General features: G+C 37.5%; 3 protein-coding genes across 3 annotated transcripts in view; 1 reads left to right on the plus strand and 2 right to left on the minus strand.

The window, feature by feature from the left end:
- Positions 1–764: 764 nt before the first annotated feature.
- LOC116710381 (recombining binding protein suppressor of hairless-like protein) lies at positions 765–8098 on the minus strand. The gene is given in 8 exon segments (XM_032549400.1): positions 765–788; positions 790–1066; positions 2101–2204; positions 2422–2577; positions 2709–2849; positions 5562–5674; positions 6939–7076; positions 8041–8098. Coding segments are annotated over 8 exon segments (1011 nt in total).
- A 657-nt stretch (positions 8099–8755) lies between these two features.
- LOC116710382 (recombining binding protein suppressor of hairless-like protein) lies at positions 8756–15475 on the minus strand. The gene is made up of 6 exons (XM_032549401.1): positions 15439–15475; positions 12044–12191; positions 9996–10130; positions 9499–9569; positions 9253–9368; positions 8756–8881 (listed from the first exon to the last, which is right to left on the minus strand). Exons 1-6 carry the CDS (start codon positions 15473–15475, stop codon positions 8756–8758), a joined length of 633 nt encoding a protein of 210 aa, XP_032405292.1.
- LOC116711088 (matrilin-4-like) overlaps positions 11821–27009 on the plus strand; it is a 28097-nt gene continuing 12908 nt past the window's right edge. The window contains 7 exon segments of the mRNA XM_032550464.1: positions 11821–12096; positions 21991–22140; positions 23320–23495; positions 23662–23820; positions 24137–24368; positions 25229–25351; positions 25610–25732. Of these exon segments, the coding sequence (XP_032406355.1) occupies positions 22065–22140; positions 23320–23495; positions 23662–23820; positions 24137–24368; positions 25229–25351; positions 25610–25732 (889 nt within the window). The 5' untranslated portion in view covers positions 11821–12096; positions 21991–22064.

Consider the following 27009-nt stretch of genomic DNA (forward strand, 5'->3'; position numbering starts at 1 on the left):
GCCCAACCCATGTAAATAGTCACCATATAAATTATATGCACATATTATTTGTGAGATTTGATCAGACTTTTGTTCAGTTTCCTAACTCCCTTTCTCAGTATATGATGGTGATTATTGATAATCTGGTTGCTTAAAACTGAACCATGTTTGTCTTACATGACTTTAAATTATGACAAGCTGGGTCACAAACTAGCATGCAAACATAAAAAGGTACACCCTCAGATTACACTCTTGCTTCCTTCATTTCACAGAAACTGAAGTTGGAAGCTGTTTCTAAATGGATCAAATAGGAAGCAGTTTATTCTCTCCGCAGGCTGTCTCAGTCTGTCCCTTCAGAAAAAACATCCTCTCACAGAGCGGTCAGTAGGTCTTTTGTTGCAAGACATATTTTCTTCTTCAATAAACATTATAATATTATATTAGACATACCAAGATGTGTCTTTCTGATAGCCCACAGAAAATCAGTGTTTTCTCTCTATCTTCAATACAGACGAACTTCCTGCTGCATGGCAAAGGTTGAATCCAAATATTCCTTGGATTTGAAAAATTGCATCATGAACAAACCCACTGAAAGAGACATCTTAACAAATAATTACTATTTCTTTAAACCCTTCATTGGAGACCCCTGTGTGAAATGTATTTCTGCAGGAACAAAGAAGTCTACAAAAGACTACAATGAGTGATTTTATGTAATTGGACCAGACTGCAGACCTTATTTCTTTGTTTCATAATATTAATTCAGCTGAGGACTGTAAACAAGACGGTTAACTCTGCATGAAGAGGTGAAAAATTAGTTCTGGTGAATTCTTGATGAATTGTCTCTAACAGGATGTCCTCTCCATCCTCCTGGCCTCCATCTGCCCCTCCCTCTCTGCCTCCGGTTGCCCCTCGGGAGGATGCAGACAGGTGGAGCTCCGGGGTGTAGGTGAAGCTATAGGATGTACGGTAAATGAGGCCGTCAGTTCTGATGAGCGACAAAGGAAGAGTGATAATGCGACGAAAGCAGCGCCAGCTGTCACTATAAACTGAAACATCAGGAATAACGCAGAGCAGAGATTTGGGAGACCTAAAGAGAGAAAAGTACAGAAACACGGGAGTAAGATTTATGAGAATAAAAGCAAGAGAATAAACGTAGACATGCTTAACTTCACATTTGTCATTTAACTTGATTTTACTTGTATATTTCCACAAGTAGTAGACGGGGTCACTAAACATCAGGTAATAACTGAGATAGTGTATAATATTTCTATTTAAAGTTGTGTTACAGCTCAAATGACAAATAAAATACAGTCAGGACTTTGTATTGTCATTATGGTTAAATGTATGTAAAAAATCAGTAAAAAGTAAAACCATTTAAAAACCTTCCATAATTTACATAAAGTTGTCTCCTGGTAAGTTAAAAGATTTTCTCTAATTGCTTCAGACAAAATGAAGAAACAAGAGTAGTGTAAAATAAACAAAACCAAAGAAATAGTCATTTGTCATTTAAAGCGAAATTACACTTTGGGGCTATGTGGTTATGAAAGGTCATGTTGCTGTCTGGCTTCAGCTTTTCATACAAACAGCACTTTGTGGAAGGCCAAGTTATTCAAACAAGGCTTTCCTAGATACGACCGAGCTGCTGAGAGGATTTCTGGCAGAAACTCGTGGTGAGCTGTCTTCCACCAGAGACCCTAAAGTATGATTCCCCAGCTCTTCAGGTGTGGGATCTGAGGCCAGTTCTTGCGTCAGAGGAACTGCTTTCATCCTGTGTGAGATTCAGTAAGAGAATGGATGGCTGTCCAGTTTCTTCAGAACCATCCTGTAAATTAAAAGCTCCCACGGAAGAGTTAAGTGGAGGAGTCTCCCTGTAGACTGAGCTGAGCTACTCCATGTGATGCTTACTGTATTAAAGTTTCGTTATACCTCTGGTCATGTAAAATAGATGACTGCTTGTTTCCAATATGACTTTTTGCATACGTCTTTATTAATCTGCAATTACTTATCTTTTAACAATATCTCTTTAAAGCTTCACTGACTTGCCCCATTTTAAAGTTTACCCAGTACTTCTCTGTTTACCTCCCTCCTATCATAATCCGGATTTCCCCTTATTGAACTCACTTGAACATCGTCTCAGCTTCTCTGTTCCCAAACAACATCTTGAGGTGAGGGCTGAAGTTTTCTCCATGGATCTCCAGCATGGCAACATGTCCTCCACCGTTCACCTTCAAAAACATACAGAATTTATGAAGAATATATTTTTAACTGAGATATTTTGTTCCCTTTTATATTAGGTTAAATAAAACTGCAGATTAACCCATTTAAATAATGCGGATGTCTGTAGTGTCAACATGTAACTAGATAAGGTGAAACTGATTTAAGAAAATCTATGGAAAAGAACTCCAAAATATTTTTAAAGAAGTTATGCTTTGACAAACTCACCTCTAACCCATTAATAACAGGAAAAGGACTGACTGGGGTCTGAATGCAGGTCAAACCCTGATTAAAGGTGAATTCAACCACTTCCACACCAATGATGGTCCAGCAGGATCCATCGTTTAGCACCACCCTGCTGGAGTCTCTGATGCTGGATGGAGCCTCATCAGAGTAAAGGTGGAGGAAATGTCAGAAGACAAGTTGACATAAAGAAATTGAGATATTGAAAAAAATTAAAGATAATGTAGACGGAGCATAGAAAGAAAGGAAAATAGAGTGAGGTGGTGCTTTACCTGGTACTGTATGATGGTATCATTCAATAGGCACAGATAAGCGTTGGGATTGTCTCTGAAATGAAAGGCACACTTGTGTAGCTGAGAAACGGGTTCGTCCACGTCTAAGATGGCGTGCTGCTTGTTGACCTTCCGGATAACCTGAAGGGATCGAAAAGCTCAGGAATGTTTCCAGACCCTCAAAGATAATTTCTGCAGAAAAAAAAAAAATCTAATTCCTGTGAAAACGAGTTTAGTAAGCTAAAGGAACAAGCTGAGATTTTACTAAAAACGCCTCACTTAACTTTTTAGTGGTGCATTAAAGTTATATCCAAACATTTACATGCAGTAAAATTTTCACCAGTTCACAGCTGGGCAGAGAGTTCAAAAAAAAAAAAAAAAAAGTAATATTCAATCTGAAAGCAAACTAACTTATTTTATTGTGGAAATCTTACAATAATGCAATCAATTTAAGCCATAGAAACCCCAGACTTGAGCATGGCTTAATGGAAATAACTCAAGATCACTGTTCTGGTCAAACAGGCTGCTGTAAATGAATTAGACATAGCAGACAGTGCAGTGGTTTTGCTCTTGTCACAGTTCTGACAGGCACAGCCGAGAGGTGCTGAGAGATCCCATATTATCCTAGTAGTTGAGGCAAAGTAAAAACAAAGCATAATCACAAAGGCAGCCTGTTAAGCTGCCTTTTATGCTGCCATTCACTCACGTTGGCTACATAATGCTATCATTTAGTTAAAAAACATGCTCACTAGCAAAACAACGTCTCTTTTCAAAGTAAAAAAAACCAAAAATTTTTATATCAAGTAATTTCTCACAAAAAGGACCAGACTGTTTTATGAGGTTTAAAAATGTAAATATTTTGGAATATTGATGGCTGTATAGAAATGCTTCCTTTTGTATAGCGTTTTGAATTTCCTGCCAATAATGAATATCAAGAGGACAAACATGCAGATGGCAAGAGCAAAGAGAAAGAGTCGTTGCACAGCTCTGCAGAGTGGCTTCCTGAGAATAATAGTTGCATCGCAATTGAAAATTTACAAGGTTGGCGCCAGGATAATGTGTTGCTGAGCAAGCAGTCTATCGATCTGCATTGTGATGAGTGTGGCTTGTAAGTGTAGCTCTTATGTAAAAGCACTTTGATTGGTCAGTATGTCCACTAAACCACATAAGCCCATCTGTAATTCTAGCAGCTGTGTGTCTCATCCATCCCTCTCTGTACTTTCTCATCTGTAGTTGATGTTGTTGTTGAGTAGTGAAAACGTTGCTTGATTTAATAATTTTGACCAGTTTTGATGTATGTATGCATATTAATATGAACAATTAATATTTATTAAGGAAGTTAATAACAATCTCAAAAAGAAGCTTGTCAATCCAGTCAATCAATAAAAATATTTCAGTCAATTAACTTTGGTAATTTCATGTTTTAGGTCCAGATCGTAAATATTAACAGCCTACAATTAAAACCTCTCTTACTCCACAGCTCACAATATTTTAAAAATGTTGTTTTAATACTTAAGTCTGCTGATCTGGTTGAACTTTATGGTCCATACATCCAACCTTAAACATCTGGGAGCAAACCGCTAAAGGAATCAGAGCCAACAATCTTGTCACGCTAACAACTTAGCAGGCAAAATTTTTCTAACTTTAAACAAACTGTGCAGTAATAGGAATCGACTACAATAACATATAGAGGTGTAGCATGAGGGTATAATTTAACCGACTTTCACAAGACCCACAGCAGAGTGTGTTGTGTCAGCAGCTCAAGGGCTATGAGAAAAAGGTCTGTTCTGCGAAAAATGAGGGACTCTGCTCAGACATTTATCTAAGTCTGGAATAAATTGGATGATGGGAGAAAATGGAGAACTTTTATGGGACTAAATGTTCACATAACCATCTAAGGGTCAGAGTTGATATTATGTTAGGATGAAGGGATAGGAGCTATTTTAAATGCTCTGCAATTATAGAACAAGGACAAAAACAGAGTGAGATTATTCTCTTTAATTTTCCCAAACTACTGATTAATCATAATTGCTACTTATAATACTTTGGGGTTAATATTTTGGTGAAAACTCTCAATAGACAAATTTTCTCTTGGTTCCTTTTGATGGAAATTTGAGCTAAATAAGGATATTAAAAATATGATCATCTTGGCATATTTGTATTCAAAGAATAAAAAATCTGACCAAAATTTACTGAGCATGTGTTTCAGATTACATGTTACATTCATGTTGTTTCTAAATACAGCATGAAGCTGACATTAATGATGTTTTTGTACCCTTAACAACAATGAGTTTATGACAAAACTATAATCCCAAACATGAACTTATTCATGTCCACTGCACTGCATACAACCACCTCACACCTGACATTTTGGTTACTTCTGCTGTTTTCTTCAAGTCACTTCAAAATTTCCCTTTTTTCTGGTTTAGTCTAAATAATCTTTTATTCCTGCAGGTCTCATCCCAAACTCTGCATAGTATGAATATTTTCATAACCTCAGAGTTCCTATGCTGTGCTTGTTGAAATATGTTTAAGTTTCTCTTATACGACTGATCCTATTTTGGTAATTTAATAATTCTGAAATCTTTTGATGTAGCTATTTTGGTAATTTAATACCAAAATATTAAATTGGTATTAATTTAATATTTTAAATTAATCAAAGATAGCTACAAATCTTTGATGTAGCTATTTTGGTAATTTAATAATTCAGAAACCTTTTGATGTAACTTAGTCGCACTGCAGTATTTAAAGTGACAGTTCTCTCTTAGGAAACAAAGCATGACAGCAAAACTGAGGTCCATGCCCTAAATTTGCACATGTGCTTGAATGTGTGTGTGTGTGTGTGTGTCTTACCATGGGTGGCAGGGCAACTCCTGACTCAGTGCAAATGAACTGGACCACAGAACCATAACAGATGAAGCCTTCACTCAGCACAATCCCACCCTGGTCAGCACGCTGGTCATCCACTACAAACACACACAAGAACTTTGTGTGACTATTCATAGAAATGTTTCCACCATGTGAATAAATCTTTTCTTATTAAATATATTTAATTTCCATACAGTAGTGTATTTTTTGTGAAGACAGACAGTAGGAGTGATGTGGAGATGGTGTGAGGCACGCTGATGGATGACCACTTGAGGCTGAGGTTTTGGCTGTGGGAGGTCTGCGCTCACGAAGCACCGTGCTACATAAATAACCTCCCTGACCTTTAGGTGGGCTCCAGCGCACTTGTGAGGGGAAAAGGCTGATGAATACCTGCTTACACATACAGCGTCTTTATTAACGCAGGGTGGTTGAATTATGAGGTGAGCTGTCTGATAACTAAAAGTAGAAGTTTGATGCTATCAAAGAGATATTTGCTGTTAGACCTCATGAGTCAACATATTTGTGGAGATGAATATATATTTTAGCACTTTACCATATCCAATCTTAATTTTGTGTTTTTTTATTTTTATTTTGTTTCTGTTCAACTATTGGATGCATATTTCACCTTCTACATTTATTGGCAACCCTTACAAAAACCATACAAAAAGCATAAAAATGATGAGAACCCATGTTTATCTTGTCATCAGGCATGGTACTGGTGGAAAAACAATGTTCAAATCTCACTTAGAGAACTGCTACAAAGAATTAGTCTTTGCAACCATTTGATGAAGTCTTGCTGCGTTGGAGGAATTCTGAGAAAAATAAAATTCTGTCTTGATATCAAAAACTTAAACATGTGGATTACTCCTAACAAACATTCCATGTTTGAAGATGTGGGAAAGCATCTCTAGCACAATGTTGGTTATGGTGGAGGATCTGAGATGCTGAGCACCTGTAACACACTGTTAGAGTACATTATGGAGTACATCCATTGGCTTATCAACCTTCTTCCATGGACATTAATGTCTCCAGTCCTCAGTTTTACAGCAAACTGGTGCTAAACAGAAGATAGCATTTGACCTTGGATACTCTAGAGAGATTGATTAATGAGAACTTGTGAATTTTTTGCATGTCCTAATCATGTGAAATTTTAAAGGATTGCACATACCTACTAGAACATCCAATATTCAATATAAAATATCTCCTTGTTGAAGTCACGACTTAGTTCTCAGTTAGATAATTATCTGACTCCACTGAGATTTTGGCAGAATACAAGACGCATGATCACGTCTGAATACAAAAACCTTTGAAAATACTTTACAGGTAGTACACCAGCAGTGACACACACTAGCATACATTTACCCATGGTGATGGTGAAGGCTGTCCACTGTCTGGCACTGGCTATGAAAGCTCCTCTGTCCACCGAGAGGTAACGAGTGCTGACCGTCTGTGAGCGTAAACGGTTGAACAAAGCCACTTTGGAGCAGGAGGATATACACACTGGAAATACATAAAGGCACACTGTAAGACACACTACACTTATTCATACCTCAGGTCTTTCTGTGATGAGTAAAAGTGTACATTTTGATATTTCATACATCGTTCCCATCTTCTGCTGCAATGAACAGATCATCATGATGATTGTGCACTGTTAGACCTGTCAAATACTGCTTAATAATTAAAGTTTATGTCATGCTTGAAAGAGTCTGCATATTATGAATCTTTTTTTTTTTTAACCCCTCCAGGGGGTCTTTTTTTGGGCTCTAGTGTCCCTTATATGACAGTAGACTGACAGGAAACGGGGAAGGAGAGGGGGGAAGACATGCGACAAATGTCGTCGGGTCCGGGAGTCGAACCCGCGACGGCCGCGTCGAGGACTCAAGGCCTCCAAATACGGGTCGCTCTAACCCCTACGCCACCACAGCACGCCCCCATATTATGAATCTTAATATATTTTTTATTGTTCCAATAAAAAAATTTAGACTTGTATGTGTTGGTGCATTCACCATTTCAGTAAAATTTGGCTCACTGGTTAAGCAACACAAAATGAAGCCATACATTGTGCTGTAATGCCAAACTAAATGTGTGGTCTGCCCCATAAAAAATGCTAACTGCCCCAAAGGTACACTTATAACTACACTGGTTCACCAAAAGATCCAGATTTGTCTACTGAAGAGGGTCAAACTTTTAAGCAAATTAGCCTCCTATTTGTTTCGCAATTTTACACTGACGTGGGTGTTTAAGAATGAGTATATCCAGAAAAATACATTCTAAATTCAATAACTTTAATTCAAGCTAATTTTTCTCTCTATATTGATTTTCTTGTCTTCCTTTCTACCTTAATGCTTTGTTGTTTATTGTACAATTTGTGCATCATTCTAATGTTAGAAATTTACTTTGCTTTGTTATAAAAGTAAAGTAAATAAAAACAGGTAGACTTCCTGGATTGAAAAGCGTGACTCACAGTCAGCATTTTTCATGGACTGTCTCTTCTGGGAAGGTTTGGAGATCACTTTGATCATCCTGCTTTGGAAGGAACCCACTTCCTGTCTGTTGCCTAAAAAAAGTCGCAGCAGCAGGCAAAAATGCTTCCTCTTGTCTTGGTCGGAGATGAAGAGGGACTTTGCACAAGCAAACAACTGCTGCAGAAACAATGACAGTCAGTGTCAAAACGAAAAAAACAGAAACATAAACTAGAACTTACTGGGATATTTCTGTCTCAAACTATTTTTAGAGAAAACGTTCAATTATCTCTAAACCAGAAAAACAAAAGCAGAAGTACAGCTTTGTTTTTTTCTCAGGGATCAGTATGCTGCTCTAATTACCCACACATCCATCTGGATACCCAGATGCCGTCTCCAGCTCATTCTGGAGGATCCCAAACAATTCCCAGAAGGGTTTTATGATCCCTCTAGCAAATGCTAGGGCTGCTCAAGGTTCACCTGATTCAAATGACTTTGATACCTCCTCAGCATGCCATTAACTTTTGTTGAATCTTTTTAATCACCTGTTAATTTAATTTAGGTGTGTGGGGAAAAACCTATGCAAGACAGCGGGGTTGTGTAACACTGCTCTACACCTTACCACTTCTCCCTTCTCCCTTTGAGGTGGAGTCTAATCTCCAACCAGCAACCTGTGACTTAAGGGTTGGGGTAATAGACACTTGCCCATTTTGCACTCTACTGCAAATTGCTCCAGGACACACAGGAGGTCATGACCGTTGACCCTCGGGGAACTGTGTTGTAAACCTTCTCCAGATTCACAAAACACATGTAGACCAAGCTCCCATGAATCCCTCTGTGATTCTGGAGGAATAAAGATCTGGACAACTGTCCCCAGGGTCAGGATGAAAATGCCTCTGCACCTCCTGAGAACATGGTGACTGGATCGAGGAGATCCTCACAGTATCTCCCAAACTAATGTTTGAAATGGCCCCACAAACCATGAGCATGCCCTGTAATTTCTAAATAAACTTTCTTGAAGCTAACCAAAATTCTTTATTATCTGAAAATCCTTTTCAATACCAAATAAAGGCCACTAGAGCCAACAAAACAAAAAAAGAAAATGATTTTGATGGTTGAAGCTAGATAGTATTGGTGCCAAAAAAAGTATTTGGAAACAAACATGAATTCTAACACCACATTTGTGAAAAACAAGGGAAACATAGCTTTCTCACCCTTGAGTTTGGTTGCTCATCAAAAAGTAGTTTGAATGCGTCTGCTTGTGACTGACTGGAGCTGTCCAGACACATGTAACCACATATCCGATAGACTGAGTCCCCATAACCTCCCGCTGCAGGACAAGTAGTGAGAGAAAAATAGGGAATGTTGAATGGGGTGGTAGGAAGTCAGACAGAAGAAGAAATAATTTAGATTGAAAAGGATGATTTGATATCTTAATTTAAATGTTTTTGTCACGTCACCTTTCAAATGATCCTGCATGACTCTCCATCCATGACCACTGATATAAACACAAGGTGGAGGGCAGAAAAACCTGATGGAGATGTGGAAGTGTACATCAATATAAATATACAAGCAGTTTGTTCACTTTTATGCACATTTTAATAACTGTACTGAACTTTTTCTTCGGTTGTAAATCTGCCCTTACTGTACAGTCTCTTATTTCTTATTGTGAGTCAGACATTTTATTCTTTTTTTGCTCTTATATCTGCTTCTTTCTAAAACTCTAAAATTAATAAGCATATTAGCAGAGTTTTTAGTCCATTTTTTCTGCACTTTAAAGCAGGAACATGTCCAACAGGTTCAAAGAGCTTCTAATGTGTCGTGACTTTACATTAGATAAAGGTACAATGACAAAATGGGGGGTTATTTCAAGTTAGCCACATTGTTGTATTTTTTATTTCTGTTATCTTTTGTATTGCAGAATGCTTTTTTCAATACCAGAGACACATTATCAGACCTTTTCTCGTTGCCATAAGACTTCTGAGCAACCTTGGCGTGCAGGATGGTGACGCTCTGGTCTGCATGAGCTTCCTGTTTTGCCTCTCTCGCTCCACCCAGAAGATGACAGCCTTGAAAGCCTGGGTCAATTCTCCTAATTGGATGACAATGACGTCAGTAACATACAGCCACGGTGTGTATTATTTGTATATCTATCTCTTTCAGTTTTTTATATTAATTCGTCATGGTGGAGCAGCATAGCAAACATGTTGCTTTCCAATATTTTAAAGCAAATAAAAGTACTTTAATGTCTGAAACCCTAGTTGAACCTAGTCAAACTATATTGCTTTTTAAAAAGTATTTTTTTGTCCTCTTGGCATGAATTTGGATTAATAAAATGTAAACAAACAAATAAAATGTGCGTAAACATACTGAATGTTACACTAAAATGTTCAGCTTAGTCCTATGTTCCTTCAGATTTCCACATGATTCAGCATTGTTTGTTCTATTTAACACACAAAGCTTGACACAAAGGTGACCCACCCCCACCTCCTATCCATCTACCAAACCTACCACACATCTCCCCACCATTCTTGTCTGCCCTCACATACTTCTCTGTCTTGCTTCACTTCCTTAAGTAGTACCACAAATTATATCCTTCTTTCAGATCTACAAAACCAGTAAATCATCTGACTGAACAGAGTGCTGCTCAGTGAGAGCAGCACTCACTCTTCTTCTTAAGGAAGGATTGATAAAACAGGTTTGAATTGTATGACTGTTGATTTGTAGATGCAACTTCCGTCCCTCAGGACAAAACCACGACAATCTCAAAAACTAACATAGAAAGAAGTATGTATATATATTTTTATTGCTGACAGAATAGAGTATGAAATATTTATATAAACAAAACGCCAGTGTGCTACAATTTATTTTTCTTGCATTTATGTGACCAAAAACAGTAACTCAGAATACTGAACAAAGTTTTCTGAAAATGTTAACACAGAAAAGGAAACAGAGCAAGAGCTGAGCAAATGACAGCACTCAGTAGGGAAACATTTACATGTTCAATATGTGTCAACCTGACTTTCAGAGAGGGGGAAGGAAAACAAAGACAAAAAATCAAATGTTCAAATGACAGATGTAAATCTGAGCAGTCTGCTTTACATGTTTGCTTTCTGAGCCATAATCAACATTTTGCCCATGTTTGAGGGCGATCCCATTCACCCTGTTTAAACCTGCGTGGATGTAGCTATTTGTGTGGTCAGTCACCAAGGTGACAGTCACCTCTTCAAAAGGTCAAAGAACAGTACCATAAGTTAGGAGTTCAGACCTTCTGGTATTTCACAGGAGAAACAACTGAATGGGCTGAGGACAAAGTGGGTGGGGGAGGGAGAGAACGACCTCCTACCTCCAAAAAGTAAATATTCTGCTGCACTTGTTGCTCTAGTCAAGAGTTTTAGTGATACAAGAATGAGTGACTCAACTGATGTTAGGGCTATTACATTGGACGAGTTTCAGATTGTAAAACCATAATGCTCCTCCAAAACAAAGTCTGCACCAGAACCTGTCCAGTGTCTGACCTGCGATGACAAAAATTTTATATATTTTGTCACAAATGAACTTAAACCAGAATCCACAAATCTAATAAGATGTAAGAAAGTAGAAAAATGTACAATTATTACTTTGTTTGAGGACAGGAAAGATTAAATATCCAAAACGATTGGGGTACTGGTTCACCTCTGCTCCAAACTCTCCTCAGCTCTCACTGATATTCGGATTTTAGCAGGGGGTGCGGTCTCCCCCTCCCCTAATTTTCTCCTGGCATCCTAATACCTCAACTCAACTCAACTCCTTCATTCCATCGGTTCCTAAATGAGAGGTTAGACCTCGAGCGCATTTTCACGTCCAAGCGCTCATTCCCCACGCCACGGCAAGGGTTCCTCTGACAAAAGTTTGGGATATTCTGAACCGCGACCTTACGGCCTCTGACCAGGGTAACCGTTTTGTTGTTGCGTGCAAGTTGGTGTTTGTGCCGGAGGTGAAGAACCTCGGTGCTAACCGGCTTACCTGTCCCATCCGCCGGTCCGCGGTGCGTCGTGTCCTGGCATCAGCGTTCCCAGGTGAGACAGCGGATTTGTCGGATCCGGGGGAAGTGGGAAGGTGGGGAGCAGAGCGGAGTCTGTGTGGGAGAATATCGCCTGTTGCATGGACGTTTCTGACAGACCGAGAGAGATTTGTTCTAATAATCTGTCGAAAAACGGGGAAAATCCTAAGACTATTTTAGTATCATTTAAAAACGCTTTTGGCATAAGGAGAAAATCTTGTGCAGCTTAAAAAGTATGAATCCTTTCAGAAGCTGCCGATTGAAGCTCAAGTGGTTGTTGCGTTTTGTTTTGTCTGTTTTAGTTTTTACCAAAAACTTTACATATCTTTAAAATGTTCATTTTTCGATCTAAGGACCAATAAATAAAGTTAACAAATCTATTTTTTTATTTTATTTTTTTGCAAAATGATGCTGCTGTAAATGTTTTGTTCTAAGGAGTAAAAAGCTGACAGATTTTTGATATTTTTCGAAATTTAGAAAGTGCATAACGATTCCGCTGTGGGGTTTGAAAGGTTGTGTTTGAATGAATGAATGCTAGTGAGGGAGTGCAATGCTCTGGGTTCCCACTGGTTGCCTGGAGGTGACGCTGTGTACAGGCAGCATGAAGGTGGTGGTCAGAAAGACAGACTGATTAGTCAACCCGTCTAAGCAGAAAGAAATGAGTTATACATCAAAATGAAACTGAGTGTACACCCACATAGACAGATAGAGGGTCATTGGATCCAAGATTGTGTTGACCATTATAAGCAATTGAGGAAGTTTAATATATATTTCTGTGTCAATTACATACTTTGCAAATGAGAATGAGCAAAATGTAAAATTGGTTGTCAAACCACTTTGCTCCTTATTTCTAACTTCTAACTAAAGCATAGCCAATATTAAGTGTTGGGCTTTGCTATCAGATGCTCTGCAGAAACTCTTTCTTTTATCAAACCAAACATGACTTGGAAGGGAATTTTTAATCTTAACCTTTTTGCTTTTGGATATTGCAGCCTCTTATAGGTTCAAACAAGACGCTGAACACAACTACTCTTAATGAATGAATTGTGGCTCAGGTAGATCTACAGGAGCTCAGCAGGTATTTCAGTGAGCTGGGTGAGCTGGTAGAGCTCCAGTAAAACAGTCAGGCAGTCAACAAAACTGCTAACAGTAGCAGAGTCAACATCTGCTTCCAATCTAACGCCACTAACAAGAAGTGCAGTGTGTTCATCTGTGCATGCGCTCCAGCTGTCACTCAAATCCCAAATCACTAAGAAGATGGTCCAATTACTGGGAGACTGTCTCTGCTCTCCTTCCGATCTCTCCTTCTACCCACAATTACATCAGAATATCTTTCTGCGTCAGTGTGTATGGACACATGGTCTACTTCTTTGCTTTCCTTTTTCATCTCGGCTCCAAACTGTCTGTCAAATTTATAGAGAAATTATATTTTATATATATACAGTATAACTCTTTTTTTTTATTTTTATTTTTTTTACCTCATCTGCACATGCCATTTCTCTCTTTTCCACATCTTACCCTCTTTACTCCTACTTTAATTTCCGCTCCCATTAAGAGAGGATCATCTTACATCATACTCGTCATACTCGGTGGGCAAACAAGGGTGAATATTGTCAGAGTTGTTCTTCAGACATCAACTCATAAGACCATAAAATAGAAGTTAAGATTAATTGCTCACTTATAAATGCATACAATCTACAACACCTGGTCCTACATTTAGAATAATTTTATATCTTAACCATCATGATTATATTCTTATATTTTTAGATATGTAATCCCAGCCCTTTAATTGGGCCACTTCTGTTCTGCAGGGGAAGTTGCACATTATTTTTGAGGTGACAAGTATTGGTGGCAGGAAGCACTTTGATGTACTCATTGTCCAAAGAGTTTAGCACTTATTGGACAATTTTTAGACTTATGGACAATGACTTATGGGCTTTTGATGATATTTGGAAAGGAATAACTTGATTTTTGAGCAAGCTTAGACTTATTGAATGTGGTAATTATTTCAAGATAAAAAAAAGTGTGTCACTCCTGTCCATTGAACACTTAAGTGGCTTTCGGTATCTGTTTAGCCTCTAAGGTCTAAGAGTTAAAAGGAAAAACACTCTTAAAGCAAATAGTTTAATAGAAATGTCCAATATGACAAGCTTGAAATTGGCATATATGGTAAAGGTATTGCACATTCCCCTGTTGCAACTGTAACATCTTGAAAGTCCATTGTTCATAATTTGTTTGACAGCTGGCTATATAAATTCAACATTGCAGCATCAGTGTTGTTTAGTCTTTGTGGTTCTGGGATTTTATTTTAGGTTCTGCCTGAGTTTAAATTTGCTTACAACTTTCTATATTTGCTCTTTTTTAAAGTGCATGCATTATAACTGCTTTTGAGAAAAATATAAATCTTTTGCATGCATCAACTTATGCTATCGCAGAGGTTTTCCTGTGAACTTGCGTTTAATATTCCTGCTTATGCCAAATTAAATGTAAATAAGTAAAGAATGGGTACCAGGTGACTGTCTTAATGGTAATACAGGTGATAAAGTGTATGTATTGGATGGTTAACATTCACGAAACTTTTGCTTTGAGAATGAAAGATGAAGGAAAAATAATTATGGCATAAGCTTATAATTGCATGTTAGATGTTAATATGCAAATTATATGCTGTGCCTTGCAGGTGTATCCATACCCCTGGAATTCTTCCACACTTTTTCACAATGCAACTATTAGTGCCAATGCATTCTATAGACATTTTATCTGATAGACAAACACAAAGATTCGCATAAAGGCTCTGAAGGAAAATTACATGATTTTATATCTTTTGAGCAACAATCTAAAAAATGTGGACTTCATCCAAGAATCAGACAACAGCTGATAATTTAATTTCAGATTAGGAACATCTGTTCTGTGAAGGCTCAGACATTGGTAGGAGTACTTTAGTGAAGCATAATGCCCCAGTCTAAGTCTATACCTACATCTAATTGAGAAATTACAAAAGGAAAGTTGCCTTCCATACAATCTGACTGATCTTGAGTTATTTTGTAGAAAAAAATAATCAAACGAAAACAGAGTAAAGAAACATAATACACGAGTTACTTCTGATATTTTCTATTTTGCTATACAAGCCACTAGCAATATCTTTTAGGGTTATTTTAATAGGTCAATATAATTTCCGTTAGTTGCTGTTGCCGTCTGTGTAGCTTTGATAAGTTATGATCTTTTGCCACTTGATGCAATTACATTCTTCTCTGCGGAGCTTTAAACCAAAACAAAACTATAGACACAAACTCAGGCACTTATCCACTGGCATTTTCCCACAAATCAGTCTGACAGAGGGTCAAAATCAACATTTACTCACCTTGTCTATTATCATCTGTGATGTCCACTTTCTCCATGACAGCCTTTGCTCATTTAGGATTGGGTGCACTTCACGTTCATGGTCTCTCTGTGTTGACAAAGGTTGTGTAGAAAATCTTCAAGTCCAACTGTACAAGACCCAGTTGTTTATGAGATGGTCATAAATATCAATATTTAGTTGGACAGGGAAATGTATGCCAGGCCAGGTTTTATTCTGGCAGAAAAAGAATGTCTCCTCTGTGCTACACTGGGTCCAACGGCTTTGTAATTTGACTCATGCAGCTGTTGACTTAACTTAGCTTTAGGTTCCAGGTTGATGGTCTGCTGAAATCTAATATTTATTAATCCTCCTATAAGTACAAAACACACATCCTCTGTAATTACTAAAAGGGAAAAAGAAAGTGTCCATCCAAAGATAATGCATACAAGAGTCAATCATTCTTTGCATCCATTTGCAGCCAAGGAAAATCAGGTCATGACTCTTACTGTCAGGTGAGGAGGAAAGATGTTCTTCCACTTCTTGGTTCAAGAGCTGTTCTTTTGATTTAAAGTGAAAAAGTTTCTAGTACCAAAGATTAATTTCCTCTAATTCCAGAATTCCTAAACACTGCAGCGACATTCCATACTCACTGTGTGAAGAACTGCGTTAATTAATTTCTGCAAAATGTCCATCTGACCATGAACTGATCCATGCGATGGTATCTCAGTCCATTCTACAGTAACAGGAGCTTTGATGAAAAACAAATGTGAGAGTGTATTTCTGTTTGCTCTGCATTATGAGCTTATTATCTAGTTTCAGTGTGTGAGAAGTGTGTGGTGTGTGTGTGTGTGTGGTTCAGTCTATATACCTAAAGAGATAATCACCTGTTCCTGAACTGCTTCTTTCTCACACACACCTTTCTCTTTAACACACAACATATTTGAAGACTACGTTTTTCAGAAATTGAATATTCTGTTTTTTTTATATAGTTATTAAGCCAGTTTAAAGTACAATACATGACATTTAGGCATTTTATTGTGAGAAAGTGATTGTTTTATACTGAGGAAAAGTGTTGCTTTTAAAAGTTTTTGAATGGAAAAATATCAAACAAACAGGAAATAAATAGGTACAAAAAAAGTTGCTTATCTTATCTAAAACCTGGCAGTAGACGGGAAAACAGGAAAAGTCTATCCTGAAGCTTATCTTTCTATCCAACTCTGTAACACTCTTTATTTTTATTTTTATGCATACAGATCCATTTAAAGAAATAACAATAATAAACTTTGTTTAAAAAGGGACAGTGTGCAGCTCAAACCTAAATGTCCCAATTTGATATGCTGTACCAGGTTATAGCACAGTCTAATTCATATCTGCAGGTTGAAATTAGAATTACAATAATATTATTAGAAAGTTAATTCATTATTTTCAGGAACCAATTTCACCAAGTGAAACACATAATTAATTATGGACAGACTTATGTTTAAGCATTTAGTTCTTAGTTGTGATACTTTTCTGCTTACGGCTAATGAAAATATGACATTTAAAATAAGATATTACTCCAGATCTATATATAAAAAAAATTTAATACAAGAATGTGTGTTTAATATGAAGTTGGTTTAATACCTGCTTAAAGGTCGCTATTTAAGAGAGTACTTTTAGTTTGACAAACAAATGTGAATGTGGACATGCCAGCAGGATGAAAATATAAAACCATCCTTATGCATTTGAAACAACACTCTCTGCAGCAGGTCTGCCATACTACTTATATTCACAGAGGTGACACACATGATAAAGTTTGCTTCGTTTGCGATGGTGTGTTTACTTTCATCTTAAAGAGTGGCATCTCCTGCAGTGTCTCCAGCAGTTTTTTTACTTAGCAACAATTTGAACTCAAAGTAACAGTGTTTGTGTGAAAAAGCACACTTGCATAATTTACTACAATCCTAATCCATCTGTAGAGTTATCTTTAAAAGTGTTTTACTTTATTTGTGTAAAGAGATACTGGAGAAACACCTCAGATTTAAAGACAAAAGGTGCGGGACTATACATTTAGGTAAAGGTCTCATATACGTAACATAGAAAAGAGTTAAATGTGGTCCTCTGAATCACTGTTAGATTAATAATTCACTACTAAATCAACAATCTGTAAAGCATGCCAGACGAAGAGTAAGTTACAACCCAGATCTCCAGTTACACAGTTACATCAGACATGGAGCAGCTTGAACATCTTGTTCGTACAATTTTTTTTGCAGGAGCCTCAAACTGAAGTTGAGGTCAGCTCAGAGGTTGTTTCATGCAGTGGTTGTATAGTTTGAGTGGACATCAAACTACATCAGTACATCAATATGGTCTCTTACTTCCTAGGTAAGGAAGTAAGGGACCATTACTTCCCTTATTCTTAAGGGAAGTAGAATAGTTTCTTAGTTTAAAAAATCTCTCATCAGTGTAGAATATTTATTAGTCTTAGCCAGGCTAAATATATTAAAATTATGTACCAGAGCCGCACATCAAATAATCGATACTTATGAAAACAATAGAACAGCAAAACTGTACTGTGCAATAGCCTTTTAATTTCAGAGGATAAGAAAATTAGATACCAGTTTCAGAGTCATTCACCTCTTCTGTATATGAGCGTATTTTCTAACAAAGTCTACCTACACTGTGCATAACAGAGAACAGTGTTAGCACATGCATAATTATACCAAGATTTGGTCTTAACTAGTCAATAAATCACATCAACAGCCTTATCAGTAAGACAAAAATATACAATATACTTTTCAGAGGTCAGCAGAGTCCATAACTCCACAAGAGTTTGCTGAAAACTTTTCTGAGATCAACCATCTATGGCAAGTAATCTAAAACAGTTCTACTTTGTACATGCACAGAAGTTTGACACATTTATTAATGAAATGGAAAACCCTAAAAAACATAAAAATAAATGTTTCAAAGCCAAACTTGTACTGCTACATGTATTTAAGAGCAAATAGACTGGTACAAAGAGAACGTTGTGTTTTTACTGCCAAAATGTAAAAATTACAGTTTATGTTTCATCTGTTGTAATCTCACTTGCATGCCAGCATATGCCAATGCCAACTTGGGGCCCAGCTATTCTTCAGAAGTAGATCTATAAACGTAACGGCTGGTTGGCGCTGCAGTATGTGGCATCAAACTGCCTCACAAACATTTAACTGCTGTTTGCTTTGATTTTAAACTCAAAGTAGATTTTTCTTTTCAGTTTATTTCAACTTTCAAATGTTCAGTAATCACACAGCCTGCTATATTTTTGAAGAAAGTAAGGAGGCAAACAGTTGTGATTTATGCAAAGTGTTAATGAAAGGAAATAGGATCTCAGTAAAAGCCACGCTGATAACTGACTGTCAACACTGTTTGCAGCTTTCACCACTGGCCAGTTAATAAGATGTTTAAAGAGAAAATATGTTTCTCTGGGCTGAATGATCTTCTTTGTGGATGCTTATAGAACACGTGCTGGCCTGTGGGAGGCAGTGGAGATGTTTGTGCTTGAGTGTCAGTTGTGCTGAGCAGCAGCAGCAGGATTGTAGTGGGTCATTGTTTGGTGACTGAACGGTAACTTTGAGAGGACGACTCAAAATGAGGAGTGGGGGTGGTGGGTAAGGGGAAAGTTAGACTGAGAAGTCTTTGTTTAACACACACACACACAATTCATGGTTAGACAGCCTCAAGTCTCAAGTCGTCTCATTAGTGGCTTATTAGATAAATATAATACAGCATAAAATATTAGCTTTCTTTTTCTAATATTCTTTCTGGGTCCTGTTGTTTATTCTAACAGAATCACTAGTGTCTATTAATTTCACAGTCACAAGCCAACTTTCCATCCATCCATCCATCCATTGCTCTCTCCCTCTCTCCTTCCTCCCTCTGTCCCTCCCTCCCAGGAACTTCTTGCTATGGGGCAGCATTTCTAACATCTACAGCATTCCAGTTTGCAGCCTGTCTTGATTACATGCCAAATAATGTTTGGACCAAAAGTTTCGCTCAGAGAGAAACCACAGACTATTCATTTATTCATGTTTTTTTCATATTGTAAACTTAACAAGAAGCAGGAAGACAGGTGTTAGTCATTTTTTTGATTTTTTATTTCTTGCACATTCAGATTCATCCTGCTGCAGATTTTTTTTCTCCTTTGACTATTAAGCCAACTGTGGTCAAATTAGCTTCTAGCTCCACAAGATTAGCTGTTCACAAACACCCTGCCTGCTGATGTATGTTGATTATATGTTTAGCTTTATAAGGCTGCCACACAGTGGATATTTTTGGTAACTGCTGGTACACAAGAAACAACACTAGCAGTTGTTTTATTGGTGTGGCTGCTGAATCAATATCGTAATTATGGCATGAACAGTATTATGTCCTCATCCCTCAGCTTCAGGATTCCAGTTATTTCTTAAATTTTGAGCAAAAGGAGTCTTGGTAGAGAAATTGTTTTTGTTGTGTGTTTTCAGTGTCGTCAACAGGAAGCATGTTCAACATATTCTCTTTTTTGTCAAGAAAATGGAAGCTGTAATATGTACCATCAATGCTGCAGATGCTATGACATCGTCTCTATAATAGTGTTTCAGTTTTACAAGGGGTGAATCAAAAGGGCAATTTTGTGTAAGTGTTTTGACTTATCAGGCTTGAAAACAATAGGAAGTTTGTGTTTAAAAAAACTTGTATGTTTTCTGTCTTTAAAATCTAATTCTGTCTTCCTTTTATAGAAGATGCAGCCATTGACCTGGCTCTGTTGCAACATATATTTAAAAGCATAAGGAATGTACTCCAGATGTTTGGCTGGCCTTCCACTAACCACAGAGATGCTCCTGTAAAAATAAAAAATAATGACAAGACTGAAGGAGGAGAGAGAAAGTAGGCACAGAGAGAAAGAACAGATGCTTCAGAGAAAGACGAGACAAAAAGCAGAGAAACGTTCCTTTGTGCTCTGCTACATCTGTTGACTCATGACTCTGATCTGAGCTCAGGATGACTCCAGTTTCTGTCTACCAGTCTGAAAGAGATTAACTCCCACAGGATGGTCTCTGTGGACCTAAAAACAGAGAGGTGGCTTTCATGCTGCCTGTTTGAGTTGACCAGGTTCCATGAACATAAACACATTCCAGACATTATCGTTACCCCTTTGCTGCCGAGCTGATAGCCTACAGGGTTACTGACAGACACACAGGCAGGTCAGACACTTGTGTGTGTTCCTCCACAGCCTTCTATTAGCAGGAACTGCTGTGCACCTTCACCAGGTGTTTCCAGCCAAGTGGTTTATGATAGGGAAGGACTGGAATGTCCCACTGCAACACAAGCCTGCCAGAGCCATTAGGAACACAAAGGGGAGAATTCTGCAGGAATCCTTTTTCCTCACTAATCACTGTGTTCAGCACCAACGAATGAAATGAAGCAGAACAGGATAATATCTTCAAATAATGCATCGCTGCATGATAATCAGTCAAGGAAATAAAGTGGTTTTTAAATGTGAAAGCCTGTTTTTATGATAGCCACGCTGGCTATACAGAACAATCGGTAAATCAAGCTGTTTTATTAAGAATTTGGCAAAAAGAAAATGAGTTCTATAAAAATACAAGTAGATGGTGCAAATTAAAGTTTGGGGCAGAGAGTTAATAAATGTGGTGAGCTAAAGGGTGAATCTGTTGGTAACACCACTGAAAGGAAGTCAAAATATGATCCCAGTGTGTGAGAAATGTTCTGGGTCTTCTGTGAGTACTCTGGCATTCTCCCACATTTTAGAGCATGTATGTTTGGTTGACTGGCCAATGTTAATTGTTTTTAGGTGTGAGTGTCTGCATGTCTGCATATAATGCGTCATGTTTCTCTACGACGGACCCTGACCTGCCCAGGGTGTACTCTGTCTATCGCTCAGGCGATTGTTGGTTTTAGGCAGCAGCCCCTCTAGAGATTAGGCAGGTACTCTCATCTTAAAGAGTAATGTCTATTGTACTCATCAGCTTTTAACTCTTCTGTTTGCACACATGTTTGTGTGTTTGTGTGAGTACAACAAACATCAGTAAATCTGGAAAACTATCATTTTTAGTGCTACTCTAAAAAACTCTCTTTGGCCTTGTGTCTTTTTAAATAGTTTCTTTCTAAACTCTCTGTGATTACTATTTGTCATTGACTACCTGTAAATTGAGAAATAAGCTTAGAAAATCATTACTTTAGAAATAATGTTTTTCCTGAGATGAACGATAGATTGATTTTCTTCTGATGTTAACTGCCTTTATCAGTCTTTATGGTTTTAAGCAGGTAGTTCCAGCTTAACACGCCCAACACTGAAGTTAAACATTATTAGTATTAGCAGTAGTATAAGTAGTAGTAGTAGTTGTTGTTGTAGTAATCTCCTTAAAGTAGAAATTACTGTGAACATTGCCATTGTATTTAACCTAGATTATTAATTCAGGTATTTTTGGTCTGAACCTTTTAAAGTTTCTTTGACATTTCACAATGACTGCTTAAGATGCACCTTAAACTTTGGCTCATGTGTCTGTCTGTCTGCTTTACCTCTGACTGAACCACCAATTCTCATCTTTACAGTTTGGTCCTTATCCAGTGGAACCAGCTGCAGCTGTGGGTGAACTTTCTACAAAATTGTGACCTTTAGAGTGAAGATGGGAAACCTCAGAGGACTGAGTGTCTTCATTTTTCTGACTCTTGCTGTCTTCACCACCGCCAGACCAAAATCAGGTCAGTCTGTCTGCCTTTACTAGGAGAAAATATTAGGTTGTAAACATCAACTGAATGTCATCTTTAATTTTTTGACATTTTTGTTACTCACAGTGGGAACAAATCTTAATGGGACTCATGATTTACATTAAAATGACTTTTAAACAGTCAATTCACATTCCATCTGCTATTCACTTCATGTTCATGGCCAGACAATAGAATCACTGAGGTGCTTAAACACTTTGTCATTGCTCACAGTCTGTTCGAGACTAAAGAAGGATTCCATGAGTCCCACATGGCTTTTTACACTGACCACTGTGTCTCTCTGGTTGTTATTTCCAGTTTAAGCTCAGCTCCTGGGCTGAAACTCTGGATGTACATTAATCAAACAATCCCATTCCAGCTTATAAATCTGCTACAAAAACACAGGCTCATCAAAAACTCATTCATGACTGCAGTGTGTTTGAACCATGATGATGTTACGACATGAAAGTGAGTCAAATATGAAAGATGAAAACAGATGCCCAGTGAAAGCTGGAGCCAGGGAAAAGTAAGGTTAGGTGTTGTAAGTCTTAAGTGAGCTTCCCAATGCTACCTGGTCTGAAAATAATCTATTGTTTTATCAAACCTGACTCTAACAGTGTGGAGCAAATATTAGTTTGCAAATAAGTCTTATAATGAATTACTGATGTTGCAAACAGCAACTACTTTAAAAGAGTCTTATTGCAAATCACAAATCAAATCAATATGTTATATCTATTTAAACAGTTTGAGACAAATTGTTGACAAAAATGGAAATCCAATATCAAATCAACGTCAAAAAACAAAATAGCAGATTCCAGTTAAAAAAGCTCACATAAAGTGGTGGGAAATCTGATGATTATAAAATAAGGAGAAGAGTGAGGAAAATGTGAGCTAATTACAGTATTCTCATTGTAACTTTCTATAATAACTTTCAACTATTATAGTGTGGTTATTTATTTTCTTAATATCAACGCCCTACTGCTCATAAAATCAAGCTGGCCAGCTGAAGTGGGCAGGAGAGGGACTCTGGAGGTGAAAGGTCAAGATTTGCTGGTGCTCATTTATTCACATAGAATAAGTGTACTCACATATTTCCTGCTTTCGAGTTCAAGACATTGGTTAGTCATTTGTTCTATTAACTATCTTAACAGTGTTTTCTTGTGACCCATGTCTCAGGTCCTAATCAGAAATGTAAGTCTGGCCCGGTGGATCTAGTCTTCCTCATCGACAGCTCCCGCAGCGTAAGACCACATGAGTTTGAGACAATGAGGAAGTTCTTGATCGACATCCTGAACACACTGGACATTGGACTAGACACCACAAGAGTGGGAGTTGTTCAGTACTCCAGCCAGGTACTTTTTGCAGTCATTATCCAAACCATTTCCAGTTATTTTTTCATAGTGTACAAAAATTTTCTTTGGTAGTTTATTTAATTTGTAGATCTTCTTTCAGATGAATTGTGGAAACTATGAGCAGTTTGCTTATGTTGCTGTCAACAGTCATCTTCTTTGTGCTCAGGTTCGCAGTGAGTTCTCCCTCAAGACACACAGCAAGCTGGAAAACATGGTGAAAGCCATCAATGAGATCGTTCCACTGGCTCAGGGCACCATGACAGGCCTCGCCATCAGATACCTGATGAATGAAGCTTTCAGTCCTGGACAGGGAGATAGGCCAAAGGTGTGCAAACTGCTGTCTGAAGTCAATTTGTTCCTATTTATTTGACAGGCTGATTTGGTTGAAGACCTTCACAACTGATACAAATGAGGTCCAAAAATTTTATTTATCAGAAAAATAATAAATAAAGTACTAGAAATCTTAATTTTTTGACTAAACTTTGGGGAGTTCATCAATATTTTTGGTATGGATGGCATAAAAATGTTATCTAAATTTAGCAATATAATATCTGTGATGTAAGAAAACATGCTTTTAGCAAAAGAGAGCTTGCTAATAGTCAATACACCGGTAGCGAGCTAATGATTTTCTTTCTTGTTAGGTCCCCAACGTTGCAGTGATTGTGACAGATGGACGTCCTCAGGACCGTGTGGCGGAGGTGGCGGCTGAGGCCAGAGAAAGAGGCATTGAGATCTATGCAGTGGGAGTGGCCAGAGCTGACATGACATCACTAAGAGCCATGGCCTCCCCGCCCTTCGAAGACCATGTCTTCCTGGTGGAGAGGTTTGACCTTATCTACCAGTTTGGACTGCAGTTCCAGGACAAGCTCTGTGGTAATACTGCTGAAAAAAAAACCATCGCACAAATGTGAAGTTTCAAGAAAATGTTCTTTAAACTGCTCTTGACCAAGTTAGGTTCGACACTTGATCTTTTCCTATTATTTCAGTACTTAGCATAAACTGTAAAAAAAAAAAAAAAGTATATTTCTGCTGGAATGTAAAACTCTGACTCAGAACAATTTTGAGTACCTTTGGAGCTCATAAATTACCTGAATTCTGGAAAGTCAGTTTCCCTGGATTTCAGATCATGTTTTAATAAAAAGTCCCATCTGAGCCTGGCCTTCACATTTAATTCAACAAATGGATTACAGTTTTTTGAAGTTATCTTGTAGCCAGCTATTAACAATAAATGTTTACCCTGAAGATAAAAAATTCCCATCTCTCTGCTAAATGTTTTAATATCTTTCATACCAGACTATGTGTTTCCCTTCATATTTCCACTTCCATCAGCTTTTCCGAACAGAACGGTTACTCTGAAAGTATATTACAGTTTTGCTAAATGGAAGAAAGGAGTAGAAAGTAACCTGGGATACTCTTTACACAAAAGTAATCAGGGATTTGATCAAAAATATATTAAAAAGGGTGGAGTGAAGGTGATTAGGTGCTCAATGTACCTGTAGAAAGGTTATTATAATAGTATTATTTTATTGGCATAATATATTGCAGATTTTTGTAACAGTGACTGCAACTGTTCAACTAATAAAGCGTCAGAATTACAATATATTAGGTTAATTTAATATGCATGATAATGTCATCTCTAGATTTTGTATTGGACACATGTATTAGACTACATTGCAAAGCAAATAGTTCAGTTGTTATGATGAGGGTTGACTTTGGCCTGAACTATGCTGCAGGTATAGATCTGTGTCTGGAGTCTGAACATGGCTGTGAGCATCTCTGTGAAAGCTCCCCAGGATCCTACACCTGCCACTGCCTGCCTGGATACAGGCTCAATGCTGATGGGAAGACATGCTCAGGTAAAAATATTACCAAGCAAGAGACACACTTGCTTTTTCAGATCAAGATAGAATATTTGTTATATTTGCCTGTAATTGCATCTGTGGAATAAATGCATACTAAGTAATACATACAAGTACTCTAGAAGCGAAGCAAATATCATTTATTGGAGAAAGTACAATTGACTATTCTACTAAAAGATCTGATAAATGTCAAACTTGTAAATTTAATCTATGATTTTTTCATTATGTTTCTATGTGTTTGTTTGTGTTTCTCAGCCATTGATCTGTGTGCCGAGGGAAAGCATAACTGCCAACAGATCTGCATCAGCTCACCTGGCTCTTTCACCTGTGACTGTAACCAAGGCTACCATCTGAATGACGACAAGAAGACATGCTCACGTTAGTCTCACACACTCACACAAACCTCACTGTCTCTACATGTTCCAGTGTGACACATGCAAAATAAACTGCTAGTTTTAGAATAATCAAGATTTTGTTTGCATGAATTCATGTCAAACAATTTTTTATTGAAATGGAAAATTGGTATTTTCTAAGTTTTGCTTAAAAAATGTTTTATTCAGTTGGGTAGTTTTACTTGTTTGAGTAATCTGTAAATGGAACTGTAAAAAGGATTTGAGTTCATCAGGCTGCCACAGTTGAAATCATTTTATGAATACTTGCAATATTACTTGACCATAAAAGATTATATATGCTCCTGGAGAAAGTTCATGTTAGTTTAATTAGCTTTGAAATTAGTAACATTAGCCACTAATGTGACAATAAATAGAGTAGTTCCAGTATTACCCAAACCTGGATTTTGTTTGTAATTAGCAGTGGGCCATGCAGTTTGAAACATCAAATGGATTTAAAGCTCTAAATCAAATGCTGAAATATTCATTTTCTGGCTGGCTTCATGCAAATCATAAATGCTTTGCTGAATTTCTCTTGCTTCTTGCTATAACTTGATGCAAACTCAAAATTATGCCAGGCTGTAACAGCGCTTGCCCTGTCCCTGTTAATCTGATGAAGTGAGGTTAAATGATGACAATTAACATTGTATAGCTGCCATTTCCATAAGCATTTGTTTGCATTCCTAATAAATTTCCACCACTCCACAAAAGTTAGCAAACAACTTTTCATTATTATATTTATCTTCTTGGCACAACACAATATTCCAAGAAATCCAGTGTATTTGCATCGGGTATACTCTCACACCCATGTCACAACCATCATGGCACTAACAATTATTACTTTTGAAAATATGTACTTCCTTAAAAGAAAGTTACATACAATTCAATCTGAAACCAATATGAACCTTTTGAACAGCAAATACAGAATATTTTAACAGCTATAAAACTCAGACATGCCCATCTAGTGGTGTTTTTGTTCATGTGCATGTCCTCTTCACATGCACTCATTTACAGATGCAGTGAGGCAAACACCTGGATCTCAGGATTATTTAGACAATAAAATTAAGACAATGTAAGACCTTTTGGTAACCCAAGACTTACCACATTTGTTTTTAAGTCACACACATCTTCAAAGACCGAGTACCATGTAATTATTGTTAAGAGAAAAATGTGTTTTCAATGACAGATTATCAACTATTCTGATTTATAACAACTGGAGTACAGGGGGTACTTAGAGGTTACTGATGATTGCATATGTGAAACAGA

The sequence above is a fragment of the Xiphophorus hellerii genome, chromosome 20, assembly GCF_003331165.1.
Source record: "Xiphophorus hellerii strain 12219 chromosome 20, Xiphophorus_hellerii-4.1, whole genome shotgun sequence".
Classification (NCBI taxonomy): Eukaryota; Metazoa; Chordata; class Actinopteri; order Cyprinodontiformes; family Poeciliidae; genus Xiphophorus; species Xiphophorus hellerii.